The sequence below is a fragment of the Delphinapterus leucas genome, chromosome 13 (assembly GCF_059928025.1).
Source record: "Delphinapterus leucas isolate spDelLeu-1000000601 "Yukka" chromosome 13, BTC_Dleu_Yukka2, whole genome shotgun sequence".
NCBI classification, from domain to species: domain Eukaryota; kingdom Metazoa; phylum Chordata; class Mammalia; order Artiodactyla; family Monodontidae; genus Delphinapterus; species Delphinapterus leucas.
The window spans coordinates 14,006,348-14,024,326 of record NC_143141.1 but is presented as its reverse complement, the minus strand read 5'-3'; the positions used below and the strand labels follow the sequence as shown (position 1 = coordinate 14,024,326).

At 49.2% G+C, this 17,979-nt stretch overlaps 1 protein-coding gene across 3 annotated transcripts; it reads right to left on the bottom strand.

Annotated features, from left to right (window-relative positions):
* Positions 1–6,514: 6,514 nt before the first annotated feature.
* CD8A (CD8 subunit alpha) lies at positions 6,515–13,083 on the bottom strand. Of its 3 annotated transcripts, none has more exons than XM_022556026.3 (6): positions 12,817–13,083; positions 12,363–12,728; positions 11,680–11,790; positions 11,386–11,493; positions 10,060–10,090; positions 6,515–7,878 (listed from the first exon to the last, which is right to left on the bottom strand). In XM_022556026.3, exons 1-6 carry the CDS (start codon positions 12,863–12,865, stop codon positions 7,827–7,829), a joined length of 717 nt encoding a protein of 238 aa, XP_022411734.1. In that variant the 5' UTR covers positions 12,866–13,083; the 3' UTR covers positions 6,515–7,826. The 3 variants fall into 3 exon arrangements, with proteins under 3 accessions (XP_022411734.1, XP_022411733.1, XP_022411735.2); XM_022556025.3 differs by having other exon boundaries at positions 11,386–11,496; positions 12,817–13,079; XM_022556027.3 differs by lacking the exon at positions 6,515–7,878 and adding an exon at positions 7,885–9,051 and having other exon boundaries at positions 11,386–11,496.
* Positions 13,084–17,979: the final 4,896 nt, after the last annotated feature.

Sequence of the window (17,979 nt, the reverse complement as noted above, 5' to 3'; positions counted from 1 at the left end):
CTCAGAGAGGGAGACTCATCAGAACTATATATTTAATGCTTATGTGTGGTGCGCTCTGATATTTTTTATTATTTGGTTAATGCTCGTCAAAACAATTGATTTCATGACTCTCTAATGGGTCGGGATCCACTGTTTAAAAAAGCCTTGCATTGGGAATTCCCTGGCGGTCCAGTGGTCAGGATTCTGCGCTTTCAATGCTGAGGGCCAAGAAGCCGCGAGGTCCGGCATGAATGGATGCGTGCATGCATGGATGGATGAATAGATGGGATGGGTGGTTAGGCAAGCCAGCCAGCCTTGCATTAAGGGACGATAGTGTAATGATCCAGTCACAAAGCTTCACTGAAATCTCCTGTCAATATGTATGACAGAAAGTATTTTTTCTTTTTCCAAAAACCTTTTCCTTGCAGCGGGGTGTTACACTCCCGTGAGCCTTCCACGCTAGCAAATGTAATATTCCTGAACATTAGAAGCACTGCCTAAGCAAGGGCTCATGTGTGTCAGGGAATTTTGTACCTCCTTAGCTATGCTTCCTTCCAGCTTAGAAAAGTGCAAAGCGCTTCAAGCTAAATACTGGCTTGTGCAATAGAATCCGTTAGTTAGTAACTTAGGCAGTTGTGTGCCTGTTAAATGCAGAAAGTATTTAACATATCGTGGAATGACATCTTCAGTCATTCAACATGGCATTTTTTTTTTAAGCGCCAGGCACTGGGAGGAAGCAAGTTCCTGGGCCTCCAGGAGCTTATGGACTGCTGGTAGGTGCAGAAAAGTAGAAAAGTACAAAGACCCTGTAGTGAGGTTAATTCCCACCAGTGACCTAACTACTGGAGGATGATGGGAGAGAAGAGAAAGGAGAGATGTAATGATTTGTGTGTGTGTGTGTGTGTGTGTGTGTGTGTTTTGGCTGCACCCCGCAGCTTGCGGGAATCTTAGTTCCCTAACCAGGGACCGACCCCGCGCCCTCGGCAGTGAAAGCGTGAAGTCCTAACCACTGGACCACCAGGAAATTTCCTGATTTGCGTGTCTTTAAGGTCCACTCTGGCCACAGTGGTCTGAAAGGTGGTTGGGGAGAGGAGGGGTTTAGACCCTGGGAGGCCAGTGCAGTAGGTAATGAAGCTGAGGGTGAGTTTCTCTTGAGCACTCCAGGTTCCGGGAGGAGAGTGGTGAACAAGACAGACTTGGTCTCTACTCTCAGTGAGGGTGATCCGAGAGAAGTGTAATGAAAATGCAGCAAGGTGATGCTTTTGTCACACACCGTGCTCCAGAATCTTTTGTAATATACAGAAGCATTGAAGCGTTCTTGTCTCTCAAAGCGATGGGACTCCTTGCTCTGGTATTCTAGAAGATAGTCCCGTTTCTTTCTATTGTCTCCAGTTTCTAGGTGAGTTTCTAACTTCTCCACACTCTGCTTACTTATGCTGGTCCCCTACACTATGGGGATCGTATAATGATATGCCAGTCTCCCGTTGGGACTGGTCTTTTTTTTTTTTTTGCGGTACGCGGGCCTCTCACTGTCGTAGCCTCTCCCGTTGCGGAGCACAGGCTCCGGACGCGCAGGCTCAGCGGCCATGGCTCACGGGCCCAGCCGCTCCGCGGCATGTGGGATCTTCCCGGACCGGGGCACGAACCCGTGTCCCCTGCATCGGCAGGCGGACTCTCAACCACTGCGCCACCAGGGAAGCCCGGGACTGGTCTTTTTACTCCGTTTGAAGCCTGCATTCAGCCACAGAGCAAGTGCTGCCCTCCAAATGAAGGTCTTTGGTGTCCTTTCCCCTCTGAAGCAAAGATGTACCTTAAAAGGAAGCACATTATTTGTTAGCGTTCAAGACTGTTTCGGGAGCTTTCCCCTTTTGATCAGGTTAGAAATGCATTTTAGGTTTCCTTTCATGCAACACAAGACTGTTGCTTTTAGTTATTTTAGGTTAGTGAGCTAGTCAGCCCTACAGAGGAATTTTACAGGAAATTATTACATTGTGAAAGCTTTGAGAGGTGCTTCTGGAAATTTGGGCTGAGGGTCCGTGTCTGTGCTAGTGTGTATCAGCACCGTGTGTGCTGCAGGCAGTCTGGGGTATGTGTGGTGGCTTCATGCTATCAGGGGACCCAGGCTCCTGTCATTCTGCTCCACAGCCTTGACGTGTGGCCTCAGTTTCACCTCTGATCATATCTGTGTTCCAGGCAGGAAGGAGGAGGAGAGGAGTGGGGAAAGAACAGGCTTCCAGCTGAGTTAGCCCCTTTGAAGTCTTTCCTGGGAGCTCTACGCAGTGACTTACTAGCCACGTTTGGCTGCAAGGAAGTCTGGGAAATGTAGTCTTTGAGCCTGGCACATCGCCACCTGTAATAAAATGAAAGCTCTGTTGGGAAGGAAGAAGGGGAGAATGGTTGTTAGGAAGGCAACCTGCAGTCTCTGCCACGCTTAACCATGTATTTCAGCCAGGAAACAGGTGAAATTTGATTCACAGAATGGAATTAAGTCATCAGCACCAGTAGTCAATGCTTTCACCTGCCCTGAGATACTGGACAAATGAGGAGTTAGCTGTCAGTGCTTTTCACTGACAGTACGTCTCCTTGAGCTGCATTTCTTGGCCCCTGGTGGTATTCAGAAGCAGCAACCTCGCCCTAACTTCCGACAGAACCCCTGTTCTACTCACTTAACAGACTACAGTATAGTATAAACATAGCTTTTATATGCACTGGGAAACCAGAAAATTCGAGCGATTTACTTTATTGTGATACTTGCTTTATTGCAGTGGTCTAGAACCGAACCCGCACCATTTCTGAGGTTTGCCTGTATTTGCCTAATTTTAAAATTAAAAACAGACTGTAAAATATTCAATCTAGCAAAGCAGTTAAGAGTTTGGGCTAGGGGATTAGACCTGAGTTCAAATCCCAATCCCACCAGATTCTAGTTGTAGAATCTTGGGCAAGTGATAGAAGCTTCCTATCTATGCCTTAGTTTACTCACCTGTAAAGTAGAATAAAAGTTCCTACCTCATGGCTTTGATGAGGCCTTAAATGAGATACCTGGCCCATGGTGAGTGCTGAGTAACCGGTAGCTATTATTTCGTTAAGTCAATGAAACATAAGACTGATGACACATGCGGGTCACAGCCAGCTCAGAGAGAGCAGAAAAGGGGAATTTGTAACTGGCATGCGAAGGTGAGATAGGCCTGCAGGGATGGGGCCTTCAGTAGATGCTGAGATGACCAACGGTCGGGCATATCCTTTTCGCACTCTGCTGGCCTCAGCCAACTGTTCTAAGGATGGTAAGACTCTCCTGTGCAGTGGACAGGCACAGCCCCCACCAGCACAGGGAGGGTGGTGGCACTCAGGATGCCAGGCTGAAGGGAGCTTCACATCACACCGTGCAGAGGCCGCGTCCATCTGGGACTGAGCTCTTGTGAGATTTGTATGAAGGGCTGTCTTCCGCACACAGGGGTGGAGATCCCTGGGTATACTAGCGCATGGATCCATCAGGAATGACTATTGTGTACCCCTTTTTGCAATAGAAATTGGAAGAATCAGACACGAGTGGCTGCATTCAGAGTGTAATTGGTACGACAGTAGTTTTGAGAAATTCAGTACAAGTTCATTTTGTCAGTATACATTTGTTACTATGTTCCAGGACCTGTTCTAGGCACTTGGAAAATACATATAAACGTGTGTTCTTGCCAAGAACCTTTTGAGATAGGGACTATTGTCACCCTCGTTTTACAAGTGGGGAAAATGAGGTATTGAGACGTTGTCATTTGCTGGAGAACACACAGTTAATAAGTAGCAGAGCCAGGAAGCTGCTTTCAGAGCCTCTACATGTAACCTAATCTCAGGTTATCATGGCCTCCTGCAGCTCCCTTTGGTGGAGAGGCACTGCTCAAACCTGCTTTTCGGAGCAGGTTAAGAGGTGCCTGTCCCTACCTGTTGTAAAATCGTGTGCAGGAAGGATTTGTATACAGGCCCAGGGCAGAAGGGAGGGGCAGCTTCTTGCTGGTTAAAAAAAAAAAAAAGAGAGAGCCTTTCCCTGAGCCACTTGTTGTTGAAGAGTCATGGGGGATTTCCAAGCGTATGGTGGGCTCTCTTAAAAACAGTTTAAAAGCTGGAGAAAGAAACGACCAATTTCTCTGTTTTTTTCTTCCACAGATAGGATACATTTTGTTAAGAGAACGCATGTTTGTTTAATGAACCACACTGGGGCTGGACTCTGGCCAGCTGATAAACAAGTGTACTGCCTAGTACAGAAGTCATTTCTCTAGTTCCTGTTTTTCAGGGTCCAAAAATGTGTTGTGGGCATCTTTCACATAGGAGAATTTGTAAACCCAGAGCTTCAGGCTAGAGATTGGCAAGCAAAATACGACTGTTGGACCTGAGGCCTTCGGCTTTGAACTGCAGGTGTAGGACAAGCAGGCTGGATGTCTGTGGTCTCCGGAGAGCCCCGAGCCTAGATTCGCAGCCCACCCCTAGCATGCTTTAGGCCTCGTGGTCTGCAGACTGGCATTCTATTTTCTTCCTGGTCTCGAGGGCCAACTCTAATGAATGCTTTTTCCTATGTTGATGTTTTTAATCTCCAAAATGTTGTTTACCATATTGTTTGTGGTAAGTGAAACCCTTTTGTAGGGGGTATGAAAAAAAAAATCAGTAAGTATTATATTTAACCCTCTCTGGGGCCTCCCTAGTATGGCTCCCCGTACACCTGAGCTGCAGGTTGGAGAGGAAATGCTCTTTTCCTGTCCCTTTGCCCTGGCTCAGATTCTCTGACATTGGTACTCCTCGGCCATCCTCTCAAGTTAGTCACATGAGGACAGCCATCCTTACAAGTTTCTGCCATGAGGAGAGGAGTGCCCTTTGTGGGATGCTTCTCTCCTCACCTCTTTCAGGGAACCCAGAGACGGCCCAGAGCCTGGCACCCGCTCCAAGCTGGGCCTCAGTCCCTGGGGTGCCCCCCCACAACCCTGGTCTGGTTAGCTTGATATGTTCAGGAGGAGGGGTCAAGAACCAGATTTTGTCTCAAAGGAACTTTCTCAGCTTTCATTTCTGCTTTCCCACACTCAGGATACTTTTTCTTCTAGAATTTTGTTCTCTAAAAGTAGACTGGCGCTTCCCTGGTGGTGCAGTGGTTGAGGGTCTGCCTGCCAATGCAGGGGACACGGGTTCGAGCCCTGGTCTGGGAAGATCCCACATGCCGCGGAGCAACTGGGCCCGTGAGCCACGACTGCTGAGCCCGCGCGTCTGGAGCCTGTGCTCCGCAACAAGAGAGGCCGCGATAGGGAGAGGCCCGCGCACCGCAATGAAGAGTGGCCCCCGCTTGCCACAACTAGAGAAAGCCCTCGCACAGAAACGAAGACCCAACACAGCCATAAATAAATAAATAAATAAATAAATTTTAAAACCTTTAAAAAAACTGACATTTCATTACCCTTAATTCTGTCATCAAGTTCTATATTTAAAAAAAAAAGTAGACTGTTTTTAAAAGTTAAGGCTGTGGAAGGCAGTTTCTGGCGGGCAGGGAAAGTTCTATTTCTGCCCTGGTACTGGCTATGCGAGTGTTCATTTTTTTATTTTGAAGAAGTTGGGGGTAGGAGTTTATTAATTAATTTGTTTGTTTTTGCTGTGTTGCGTCTTTGTTTCTTGGCGTGGGCCTTCTCTAGTTATGGCAAGCGGGGGCCACTCTTCATTGCGGTGCGCGGGCCTCTCACTATCGCGGCCTCTCCCGTTGCGGAGCACAGGCTCCAGACGCGAGGGCTCGGTAGTTGTGGCGCACGGGCTTAGTTGCTCCGCGGCATGTGGGATCCTCCCAGACCAGGGCTCGAACCCGTGTCCCCTGCATTAGCAGGCAGATTCTCAACCACTGCGCCACCAGGGAAGCCCGCGAGTGTTCATTTAATAACGACTTGGAGCTGTATGCTTATGACTTGTGCACTTTTCAGTATGTATATTTTACCTGAACAACAGAAATGAAGATTTTGTGATTTATTATGAGAGGAGTATCAGCTCATCTGCTGCCAAGAAAGCACAAAAGGAAGGAAGATGATACAACAAGAGAGGAATCCATTTCAATTGATGTGAAAATGGGGGGCGGGTCCAAGGTGAAAGTGGGCAGTGACCCAATAATTTTAGGTATTCCTCCTAAAGATGTGTGCAACATTTTAGTAGTGCTTGTTATTATAGTAGTGGAAAATTGAAAACAATTAAATGTCAAGTCATAGTTAAATGATGGCACAACCAAAAATGGAATGAGATTTTGCTATTATAAGTATGCCATAGGACTTCCCTGGTGGTCCAGTGGTTAAGAATCCGCCTTCCAATGCAGGGGATGTGGGTTCGATCCCTGGTCGGAGAACTAACATCCCGCATGCCGTGGGGCAGCTAAGCCTGTGCACCACAACTACTGAACCCGCGCTCTGTAGAGCCCGCGTGCTGCAACTAGAGAGAAGCCCACACGCCGCAACGAAAGATCCTGCATGCCGCAACGAAGATCTCACATGCCGCAGCTAAGACCCGATGCAGCCAAGTAATAAAAAAAGAGTTTGCCATAAATGTTTGTTTATTAAAGCCACTTATAAAAGCATAGTGCAATCCCATTTTTAAAAAGTATATATTTTATATATATGCATAGAAAATAATCAGGAAGAATGTACACCATAATATTAACAATGGATTATTCCTGAGGTAAAGAATTATGGGTGATTCTTATTACCTTATCTATTTAAGTCTTTTCTTCCAATGAGCATGCATTTCTTCTACAACATGGTAAGAGAGGAAATGCGTGTGTAGGGCTGCAGTTTGGGCTCTTAGCTTCCTCACCAGAGTCTGTCTGCTACGTTCCCACATCTGCTGGTCCGGGGGAGGCCAGGGCCTGTACCAGCTGCTGTCACCATTCTGCCTTTACAAACTATAAAAACTCACCGATGATCCCAGGAGCATGTTCAAATACAAAATCTCAAGTTTAGAGAGAGCTGACTTCCATTCAGCTTTCCTGATGCTCAAATCTTGTTTGCAAAGGGCAGCCTCTCCTCTTTCATGGGTCCTTCTGCAATGCAAGGGCTGGGAGAACCAACCTGCCTCCACTTTGGGATTTCACAGAGGTTTTCTTCAGAGGTCTAGTTGTTCATTTTCCAGGATTCAGTTCACCCCTTCCACTTTATTTGAGGAATTCCTGTCATCTGTATTGTCTCACGCTTGATTATTAAAAGGTCTGATCCTGTTCAGCTACATCATAGAACTCTGTCAAGTTCTCTTGTCTTATTTCATTACCTCCTCGGGGCTCTGGGCGCAGTAATGGGTCTATCAGAGGTGCTCAAAAAATCACTTGTTCTCTTGAGGCTTGAGACAAAGCTCCCCATTCTGAGACAGAGGCCTCCAGAAGAGAGACCTGAACTGTGTGGAGGTCGAGCCCTGAGCCCTGCTGGGACTCTGATACAGCTGCTGCCCATCTCTGGGCTTCAGCTTCCTCCTTTGTAAAATGGCTGGGGAAGAGGTTGGGGCTGAGTGGGTGCCGAGGCCCCCGCCAGCCCTCACAGCCTGGTTCCGAGAACACAGCTTGCGGTAGCTCTGGCCTACCTCCCCTTTACCTCAATATGGGAGCACAACGGTATTATAACCCTTGCGGTGTACCCTAGACATGGTAGAGTCTCGTTTTGTGTCAATCAAAGTAAACACGTAAAGAAAAAGTTAACTCTTCCCACCCCACCCCCAGGAAAACAATAATAATGAGAATGAATACATATGGAAGGAAGGAAGGCTGGAGAAACCGAAAGGGAAGGACTCCTGCTCTCCCTGTCAGGAGCGTTCTCAGTTTGAAGTCTTGTAGTGGCTGTCACGCGGGGCCCGTCGCCATGTTAGGTGCATTTCTCTGAAGGGCTGGGCTTGCCTCCCTGTCTGACCACAGGCCTGGAAGAGAGGCAGGTGACCATCACTGCAGCAAGAGCTCCTGCAATGCGATGCAGCATCCACCCGTGTCTACCCACCCCTCACCAACCTCCCAGCCTTCATGGGGGTCTGAGGACTTGTCCCTGCGGCACCAGCATGGCACCGGGTGAATGACCTCAGCAGCCCTGCCAAGAGCTTTCCTTGTGCCACCTTGTTTAATCCTCATGGCAACCTGAGGGGTAGCCACGGGGGATGAGATGTTAGAGAACGTGCCCAAGGTCACATAACTAGGAGGTGGTGGAGCCAGGATCTGAAGCCAGTTAGCCCAGCTTCTCAGAGACTTTGTCAAGGTCCCCATGGAGGTGGGAGAAGCAGGCTGGTAACCAAGCCATCATCTGACTTGATTCTCAGCCCTCAGGAGGATCACAGTGTTAGGGGAGGATGTGAAAGAACCGCTGTCGTCAACCAAGCAGAGCTACTTTACCTGAAAGTCCCTTTGACAACCCAAATTTGATGCTGCACTAAAAATGTGTTAATTCAGTACTGGGCTGGCACCTTCTAAACGGGCTGATTCATCGTGAGTGTCATGTCTACACACACCATCCTCCAAAACCTCTGTGTTGAAGCTGAGCTGCCCTTGGTCATCACTGAGTTTATTAACTCGTGTGTGAGTTCCTCATATTTTTATGCAGATTTTTAACCTGCATAGCTTTGTATTTCAGGGCAGAGTTTTATTCTCAGTGGCTCATTTCAAAATGAGAATTTTCAGAAAAGATAGAGATAAGGGACGATTCTCCTCCAAAAGCTCCCAACTGTACCCTGAATATTGAAATTGCTAAAAATCCTTCTCTGCTTTTAAAGAGTCTTCATCCCCTTGGTATATCACCTCTAGTATACGCATTGGAAATTCATTCCATTTCCACTGTTAAAAATAATGATGTATAAGACAGTGAACTTGGGTTCCTGCAGAGAAATATCAAGGAGTGTGAAATGCGAACCCCAGGTATAAAACTTGAAACATTTTCACCTACCTAAAGGAACTGGTGAATATAGTTGGTTATCGTTAACGCCCTCTGCCTCGGCCCCCAGCCACAGAGAGGAGCCTGGGCTTTGAATAGCAGTTGCAGCTCTGCTACTTGCTAGCAGTATGGCCTTGGACAAGTCACTAAATGTCCGAAGCCTCAGTCTCCTCGTCTGTAAAATGGTGGTCACAGTAACTATTTTAAAGGTTGTTATGAAACTTGAAACTTTTAATATATATATATATAAAGTGTACCAGTGATATGTGGCCCTGGTACACTTTAGGCTTTCATCGAATGGTTGTTATTATTCAATATTATTGATAATTGGAGTGTAAGCATAACTCTGCCACCTTGGGTAGGTTTCCTGATCTCTGAGCCAGTGATCTGTGAGATGGCACCGCGGCGTTTCCCCCGTGGGGTTGCTGTGAGCATGAGGAAGACCCTGGGTATAACTCCCACCACAGAGCTGGGCTAGAGTGGGCGCTTGCTAGATGTTTGCACAGCGCTGCGTGGCCGAAGCTCGAAGGAGGGAGGAGACTGAGGCCTCTCTTCCAGACGCTGTTTTTCGTTTTTGTTTTTTCCTAATCGCTTCAGAATGATCATGGGCTGGAACTGGATGAGGGAGTCGGACCGCCAGATAGCTAATTGCCCCTACCCCTGGTCCTCCTTTCTTCCCACTGCAGTCCTTGGCAGCAAATCAAGGCCCCGAATTGCCACAGGGAAATTAGGAACTGAGGCCGTTCTTTATTTGGTTCAGGTGATAAAATTGGCTGTCTCTCAAAAAAGCCTAGGCCAAGCCAATAGGAAAAAATAAGTTTTCTTAAGAAAAATACAAGACCCAGCTGGAATCATCCAGATAAATTGACCTCAGGTCTTTGGAGGAGCTAGGATTAATTGGGGGAATCCTTCAGATGGGCGTTTTGATACTAGGCCAAATAAGACAGACATTTCCTGAAGTCATACTTCTCTCCCGCTAAGCCCGACCTGGGCCTCCATTTTCTCCCCAGTGTCAGGCTTCTGCCTCTCTTTGTTCAGGCTCTATGCTGACCCCCTGGCCCCCAGGACTCCACTGCCATGGCCTCTCTCTGGGAAAGGTTCCCACCATCTGCTGCTTGGGAAGCCAGGACCTGTGTCCAGGGCTGCCTGGGGTTAGCAGGCCCAGAGGTTATAAGAGACTCACCTGGGACATTTGCAGACGCGTCTTCGGTTCCCTGGATAAGGAAAAAGAAGGGATAAAATGTCTGCCCCATCACGACGAATAGTTCCCAAATATGGTTTCTCCTTCACTTTTCCTATTTATTTAGGATTATAACTTTTTTTTTTCTAGTGTGGCTATGACTATTTTATGTAAAGCAAACAATAACTACATCGACATTATAAAAAAAGACATAAACTTGTAAAATGACATTAGTGCATAATGATGATTGACACTGTGAAGATTAATTTATACTATAAAGAAATAAACTGTAAAGCAAGCATGATATAATATTTATATTTTATGGTTTTAATAGTTATTATTAAAAATTTTTTTAATTGTAGTCGGTTTACAATATTGTGTCAGTTTCATCTGTACGGCAAAGTGATTCAGTTATACAAATAATACGTATATATTTTTTCAGATTCTTTTCCATTATAGGTTATTACAAAATATTGAACATAGTTCCCTGTGCTATACAGTAAGTAAGATTATAACTCTTGAGAGTCCAGGTGAGGGCTTCTTTCCTATCCCTCTTTGTATCAATTTAAAAAACATTACATATATACACTACCAAATGTAAGATAGATAGCTAGTGGGAAGCAGCTGCATAGCTCAGGGAGATCAGCTCGGTGCTTTGTGACCACCTAGAGGGGTGGGATAGGGAGGGTGGGAGGGAGACGCAAGAGGGAGGAGGTATGGGGATACACGTATATGTATAGCTGATTCACTTTGTTATACAGCAGAAACTAACACACCATTGTAAAGCAATTATACTCCAATAAAGATGTTAGATAAAAAACATTGTAAATACAGATGTGGGTGAACGTGGGTTAGTACAATCACCTGCGTGGGATCCAAGACGGGGTGGGGGGCTCGCAAGCAGGGGGACCAAGGATAAACCACTGCCTGTCGTGGTTCTGACCCAGCCCTACCGGGCACAAGTCCCAGGGCCACAGAGCCCCCCCCCCCGCACCGCGCCCCCCCCCCACCGCCCCCTGTCCCAGGCGTTTGTAATAAGCCCAGACCTGTGCGCTTGCTACAGGCTTTGCCCATGGAACATCCCACCCCTGCTGCTGCCGCTCCGGGGCACTGTCTTCCTAAAAACCTCCGGGAGAGTGGAAAGAGCAACGCGAAGGGGTCTTCCCGCGTTCTCTCTCCAGGAAAGACAAAGGCTGCGCCTGGCCCTGCGGAGCAGCTCGGAGTCCCAGGAATTGCAACCTCGACTCCCGGCAAGGGCTGCCTAGAGCGAAGCCGCGCAAAGGGCGGGAGTCGGGCTGACTCTCCCCGCCGCGATTCCCTAGGACTTACGACGGTGGCAGATGACCGTGATGACCAATAACAGGAGAAGGATGGCGCAGGTCCCGGCCAGGGGCGCCCAGATGTAGATATCGCAGGAGAAATCCAGGCCCCTTGTGTCTACTGACGACACAGAAGACGCCGACATTTAGGAGCGGGCCCGGGATCCCTCATCCCACCCAGCCGGCCGGGGCACTTCCTTCTCCCGGCTCCGTCTCTCGGTTTCCCCACCACTCGGGCTGCCCTCGGCTCCACCTTCAGGATCAGGGCTGCCCCTGGCGAGGGCTCTCCCCGCGCCCGCCTCACCTGCGCTGCCCGCCGAGGGCCGGCACACCTCTGGGCGCGGAGACACAGTCTGCAACGCTTTGGTGGGCGCCCGCGTGGCTGGTGGCGTCGCCGGCGTCGTGGTGGGCTTCGCTGCGGGAGCAAGAGAGTGGTTAGGGGCCGGGCTGGAGCTGTGCACACGAACCCTCCCCACCACTCCGCGCGCCTTGGCCAAGTGGGCGCCTCCTCCCGATTTTCCGCTGGAGGAGCCGTAGACCGCCGCCCTCGCGGAGCTCTGCGCTCAGGGCAGGGGAGATGGGGTGGGACCTCCTGGTCCGCGAACCGTACCCGGCGCCTCGGACGTGAATGCAGGGCCCGTTCCCCTCCGCCCAGCCTCTCTCCAGGGCCCCACCAGAAACCTCGTGGGCTTGGAGGTGATACCCGCATTTTAATGACCAGCAAAGGGAGGCTCAGAGAATTTAAGTACAACTTGCCCAGGATCACACAAGCCCGGAACTCGAGCCCAGATCAACAGGACCTAAAAAACCATCTTCAGTTCCTATCCAGTCGCACTCTAGCCCTAGCCTCAGTTTCCTCATCTGTGAAATGGGAACAGTATCTAAGTAGCCCCGAGGGGCGCTAAGAGGCTCGAAGCGTGTGAAAAATGGACTCAGACTGAGCCCCAAACCCCACACCGAGGGGTGCCACGCCCCTGGCGCCCGGACCTGGCAAGAAGACAGGCACGAAATTGCTGAAGTACATAACCGAGTTGCTCATGAACGAGCAAAAATAGTAGCCTTGGTCATCCTCGTGGAAGCGGTGCAGAGTGAGGTGGAAGTTGGCGCCCTCGGCCTTGGTGCCGGAGATGTAATTGGTGTCCAGCCCCTCGGCCAGCTTGGACCGCGTGCTGGAGAGGTACATTAGGAAGATGGGTCTGGAGGCGGCCCCGGGCTTCTGGTAGAGCCAGGAGCAGCTCGACGTCATGCTGGACTGCAGCACCTCGCAGTGCAGCTTCACCTTCTCGCCCAGGCGAGCCTGCACCTGCACCGGCGACATCCGGAACGAGAATGACTCGAGGACGGTGGCGGCATCTGCGGGGCACAGGTAGTGAGGCTGAGCCGGGAGCCCCGCACCCCCCGCCAGCCCCGGCCCCGTCTTCCCCAGGGGTCGCCAACTCACGGAGCAGCAGGGCCAGCGGCAGGAGCAGGGCGGTCACCGGCGAGGCCATGGCGCGCTCCCCGCGGCGCCGCTCCGCTAGCGGCTCGAAGCTGCGGAGGAGCGCAGGAGCCAGTGGGACGCCGACCGGGGAAGTTGCGCCCTTCGGCCGGCCGCGGAGCCGATTTCGCGTTCGGAGGATGTGATGTCACGTGAAGCCCCGCGGAGGAGAGAGTCGCCCTCCTTTTCGCGGTTGTCACCTTCCAGCCCAGAGAGGGGGCTGGGGGCCGTGAATGGGGGCCGTCGAGGCAGCCTTGACGGGAAGCTGGGAATGGTTGAGAACCACGGGTTTGAGGACAAGGAAAAGGGCTTGGAAGTGGCCCTTGGAATGGCTCTCCTGTGGGTGTGACAGCGGCGGAGGATAGAGATGAGAGATTTCAAGAAGGGAGGGTGAGTGAGCAGGAAGGAGAGAGAAGTGTCCACTTCCTTTGCCCTCACTTAAAGTGGCCCTAGCACCGGCACCTTGGGGCTTTGGGGCCGTAAAATGGGCCCTGAGGGCTGAAGAGAAGTTCGTGACTGGCCCACTCCTCCGGAACTCCAAGGGGCAGCAGCCACTCAAGCCTTGTGTGACCTCTGCTGACCATACCCTTCAGGCTTTCCCCAGCAGCTGAACCTGGCCACACAGCCTCATTCCTTCCGGCGTCCACTCAGCAGACTCCACATCAGCCCCTCTCCTGGCCAGTCCCCCAGGCACCCTGCTGTGAGCATTATTCTCCGAAAGGCGATCTGATGGTGTCACTCCCGCAACCTTCCATGACCTGCAGGACTGCGTGGCAGCTCAGCCCTGGCTTGGCTCCTAGCCTTTGGGTGCTGGCTCCTCCCAAGCCTCTGCTCTGGTCTTTCCCATCCACCTACCACTGCATTCCCACAGGGCTTGAGATTATCTAAACTGTGGGCTCCTCTTGCCTTTGCTGTTCCCTATGCCTAGAATGCTGTTCTGTTTCTGCCCCGGGCCCAGCTCCCGTGCTAGGGGACTTGGACCTCACTCCTCTGTACCTCTGGCTATGGGTGCTTGGTGGGGACAAGTGTGCAGCCTGGGTGAATGCTTGGGTGGAGACTGTTCTCCCTGTCTGAACCTGACACACACTTGGCCGCTTTTTTGTCCGCTGCTGTCCGGAAACCTTCCGCCCCATAGTGGGTGCCCTCTCTCATTTCTTCAGGGTCTTCCCACTTTGCATCCCATAGTGGGTGCCCTTCATGCTGCTGCTGCCTGATTCTAGAGACAAGCCACCTGGCATTATCTGTTCCAGGTGTCTGCCCCACCTGTGAGTTCTGCCCCGCGGCAGTGGCGAGAACTATGTTCCAGACACACACCCCCGCCCACCCCCACAACACCTCCCCCCCACCGCGAGGTCGCATGTCACATCACAGCTTGGGCTGAGCTGTGTTTGCAGAACTGTACTCCCCTCGTGCGGTCTGAACTTAGGTGTTGGGTGGGCTTTTTTTTTTTTTTACTTTGATTTCAACCCTCTCCCCCCCGCCCTCCGCCCAAAGCATCCAAGGTGCTTACTCTAACGTGGACCATTTATATTTAGACATGTTTTTAAAAGTGTCTTTTAAATTACAAAAGTTATATATTCTTGAAAAACTTCAGACAATACAAAAAAGAGTATGGGGAAATTTCCCTGTCTCAGCTCTCCTCACCATCATCCATTCTCCAGAGAAAACCACTGTTAACAGTTAAGTGTGCGCCTCAGATATAATCTATGCATAAACAGCTGTTTATACATCATTTCTGACACATGGTTGTACTAGGCACATATTTTTTACAACTTGCCTTTCTTGTCTAACAGCAGAAGAAAGCTTTCCATGTCAGCACCTGTAGATCTACTCCATATTTCTAAAGAGGCGCATTTTATATGGGTGTTCCCTAACTTAGTTTTCCTATTAATAGACATTTAAGCAGTTTCTCAATTTTTGCAATTACTAGTAAGGCTGTAGTAGATACAATGTATCTGTATCATTGAGGAGTCACTCATGCACATGTAACATTTTCAGATGGAAGACAGGCAGGTTGGGGAAGGAAAACCCTTTGTAACTGTAAATATGACTGTGGCACACAGCAGTGGGTCCCCTGGCATATCAGTATATGTGTGCATGTGTTCCTGGCTGTGTAGACACAGTGCTGTACCTTAACTTAACATCAATGAGGGTGACAAAGGAACAGCCAAGTCCAGATAGGCCACTGACAAGGCAATCCTCTTTTTAGATAGTTTCCCATTTTGCTTCGTCTCTGTTCCCACTGCAGGAATGTTAGATGGCCCTTCTGGCCAAAAGATGCAATCAGAAGGGTGGTGAAGAGGATGGTCAGCCACAAAGGCACACCTTGCTGGTGCAGGAAGCATTGGAGGAGAGCCAGAGTCAACCTGCAGATATCTGGATCTTGGGAACCAGGTCCCTGAGTACGATGATGGCCAGATTCTGAGGTACAAGACTTGAAAATAGAATTGTCCTATCCCAGTCTCCTGGAAGTGAACTACAGCTGGTTTGGAGGTCTTCCAGCCTTGCAGTTAAGAAAAGTGTCAGCCATGTGTGTGGCAGCCCCTTTTGTGCAGAGCGTGACAGAGGATGGGGGGATGTCAGGGCAACATGTCAAACCCACCAAGGAGGTTTGCGACCCCAATGATATTTTTCGCAGAACTCGTAGATTCTCAATGAAACCACAATGACATCCGCCCTGCAACAAACAGGAGAACAGATGCAATTGTGCAAGTTCTGGGGATGCTTGTATGCTGCAGGGCCAGGTGTGCAGAGGGCTGGGTGGGGCCTGCCAGGTAAGCTTCCACGTTCCACACTGTGTGGCACTCACATGGGGTGGATGAAGAAAGGGGAACTGCAGCACTCTGTCAAATAAACTCCTTATTTTTAGATATCCAGAGAGAGAGAGAGAGAGAGAGAGAGAGAGTAAGAGAGTAACCCGTTTCTATGCTGAATTTAAACAGGTCTTTGTTTTTTCTCAAGGTGTATGTTCTTAAGCCATGGAAATACTTTTTTACATTAATTAAAGACTATTCAGAACGCATAACTGCGCAGGGCAGTGGTAGGAAATTAATCAGCTCCTAGGATGCTGACTCAGGGCCAACCTGGAATCACGGTGTTGGAAGTTGCCTGCTATCTCCCCTGGCTGGTCCAAGAGACGTTACCGTCTCCTTGGACAGAGTTAGCTTGTTTGGGCCTAGAAAGGCCTTTGAACTCTAGAATTATCAGAGCCTTGCTTTATCTCAATCACAAATACCTCTTAATTCTACCTCACTTCTGCCATTTCCACTTTTCCACCCCCCAGGCTCCCAAGTTCAACAGGGCTACTGTCATCTCTTGTCTGGACTTTTGCAGTGGTCCCCTAACTGGCCACCCCACTTCTACTCTGGTCTCTTCCAGTGCTTCTGGTCCCTTTCAGTGAAGATCTTGTCCTGCCAACCCTGTGCTCCGTCCTGCAAGGGCTTCCCACGGTCCCTAGGAGAAAACTGTGGGATCCCGGATGTTGTCTGAGGCCCTGCACACTTGGCTCTGCAGCCCATCTTTGTCCCCTCCCACTTGCCTCCTTCACACCTCCTAGGCTTGGTGCCTCTCTGTTTCTCCAAGGAGCCCTGCTCCTTTCCACCTCAGTGCCATTGCCTCCATGCTATTCTTTTAGCCTGGCTTGTTCTCAGCTCTGCTCTCTGCTTAGTAAACTCCTCTTCCTTAAGACCCAGTTCAAGCATCTCCTCCTCATGGACTCAGTCCCTTGCCCCCTCCCTGTGCTCCCAGGCAGTACAGACCATATGTTTCTCAGTGTCACCTGGACCTCGGGCATCCCTGGACTGAAGCACTTATTCTGCACAGCAATGGTTTGTTTGCTCATCCAGCTTGATGACCAGACCCTTGGTGTCTTGAGGAAGTGACCTTGTATTGTTCATGTTTATATTGTGGTGCCTAACAGACCATGGCACACACTTGGTCTTCAAGAAACCCTTGTTTTGTAAAAGCTAAATGCAGTGTAGAGCAGATCAGAGGAGGTAGAGATTGCTCATTTCAGGTAAGAGTGCTCAGGAAAGGCTTTACAAAGTGGCTGGTTTGTAGATAAGGTAAGAATTAGGAGAGAGGTTGCTTAGAATGAGGCACTTGACTTCTAATCAAGATGGTGCTAATGTTTTAATGCGTAGTAATGGTATGGTTGAAGGTAAAAGAAGGAGATGGAGGAAGGGGAGAAGATAGATGCATTCAAAAGCAAGGTGAGTGTCATCCTGGATGTAGGGGTGGAACCAGGGCTGAAATCTGGGGCCATCTTGTTGGGATCTGTTCTTGAGTCTGTCTTGGGTCAGGATTTCTCTTGGTGAAAGTCTGGAGAAAGCTGTGCGCTTCTCCATAGTCATGGCTCACATAGGGCTGCTCCCCTATAGTGTCGGGAAGGCAGGCCAGAAACTGGAGCTGTGGCAGTGTCACCCCTGGACAGGAGCCCAGAGCCATCAGAATAAGGCCTGGTTCTGACTGTGGGCCCTGAAAAAACCCAGGAGGATGCAGTATAAAGAGAGAGAGATTTTTTAAAGTTCCCATTCAAGATGAGATTACGTAGACACTCAAAATTCAAAATATATGTAAAGATATTTAACTAAAATTGGGATGGGAGTTCACTCCAGAAGAGATGCAAATTATAGAACAATCTGAAAAGAGTTTGAAACAGAGAGCAAGAAGGTGTAGAAAATGCAGAAATTAAACAAGAACAACTGAAAAAATACTGATAAATACTTAGCACACTGGAAATGAAATCTATATATAGATTAGATATAAACTAGGATACACTCTAGATTAGACATAGTTGAAGGGACAATTAGTGAAATGGAAACTAGCATTGAGGAATTCACAGAGACTGCAATGCAAGGAGATAAAGACAGAAGCAGTTTGAAAAGCTATTGAGATGTGAATCAGCACTGTGAAATGTTTAATGGGATTTCAGAAAGAGGAGAATAAAGGGAGTATGGAGAAGGAAAAATGGAAGAGATCATTGCTTATGATTTTCCACAATTAAAGACAAAAGTGATCAGATCAAAAGTGCTCCCAGAATGCCAAATAGGATAAGTAAAACTATGTCCATCTCTGAACATATCAAGATGAACCACAAGACTTCAAAAGCAAAGAGAGGAAGGCAAC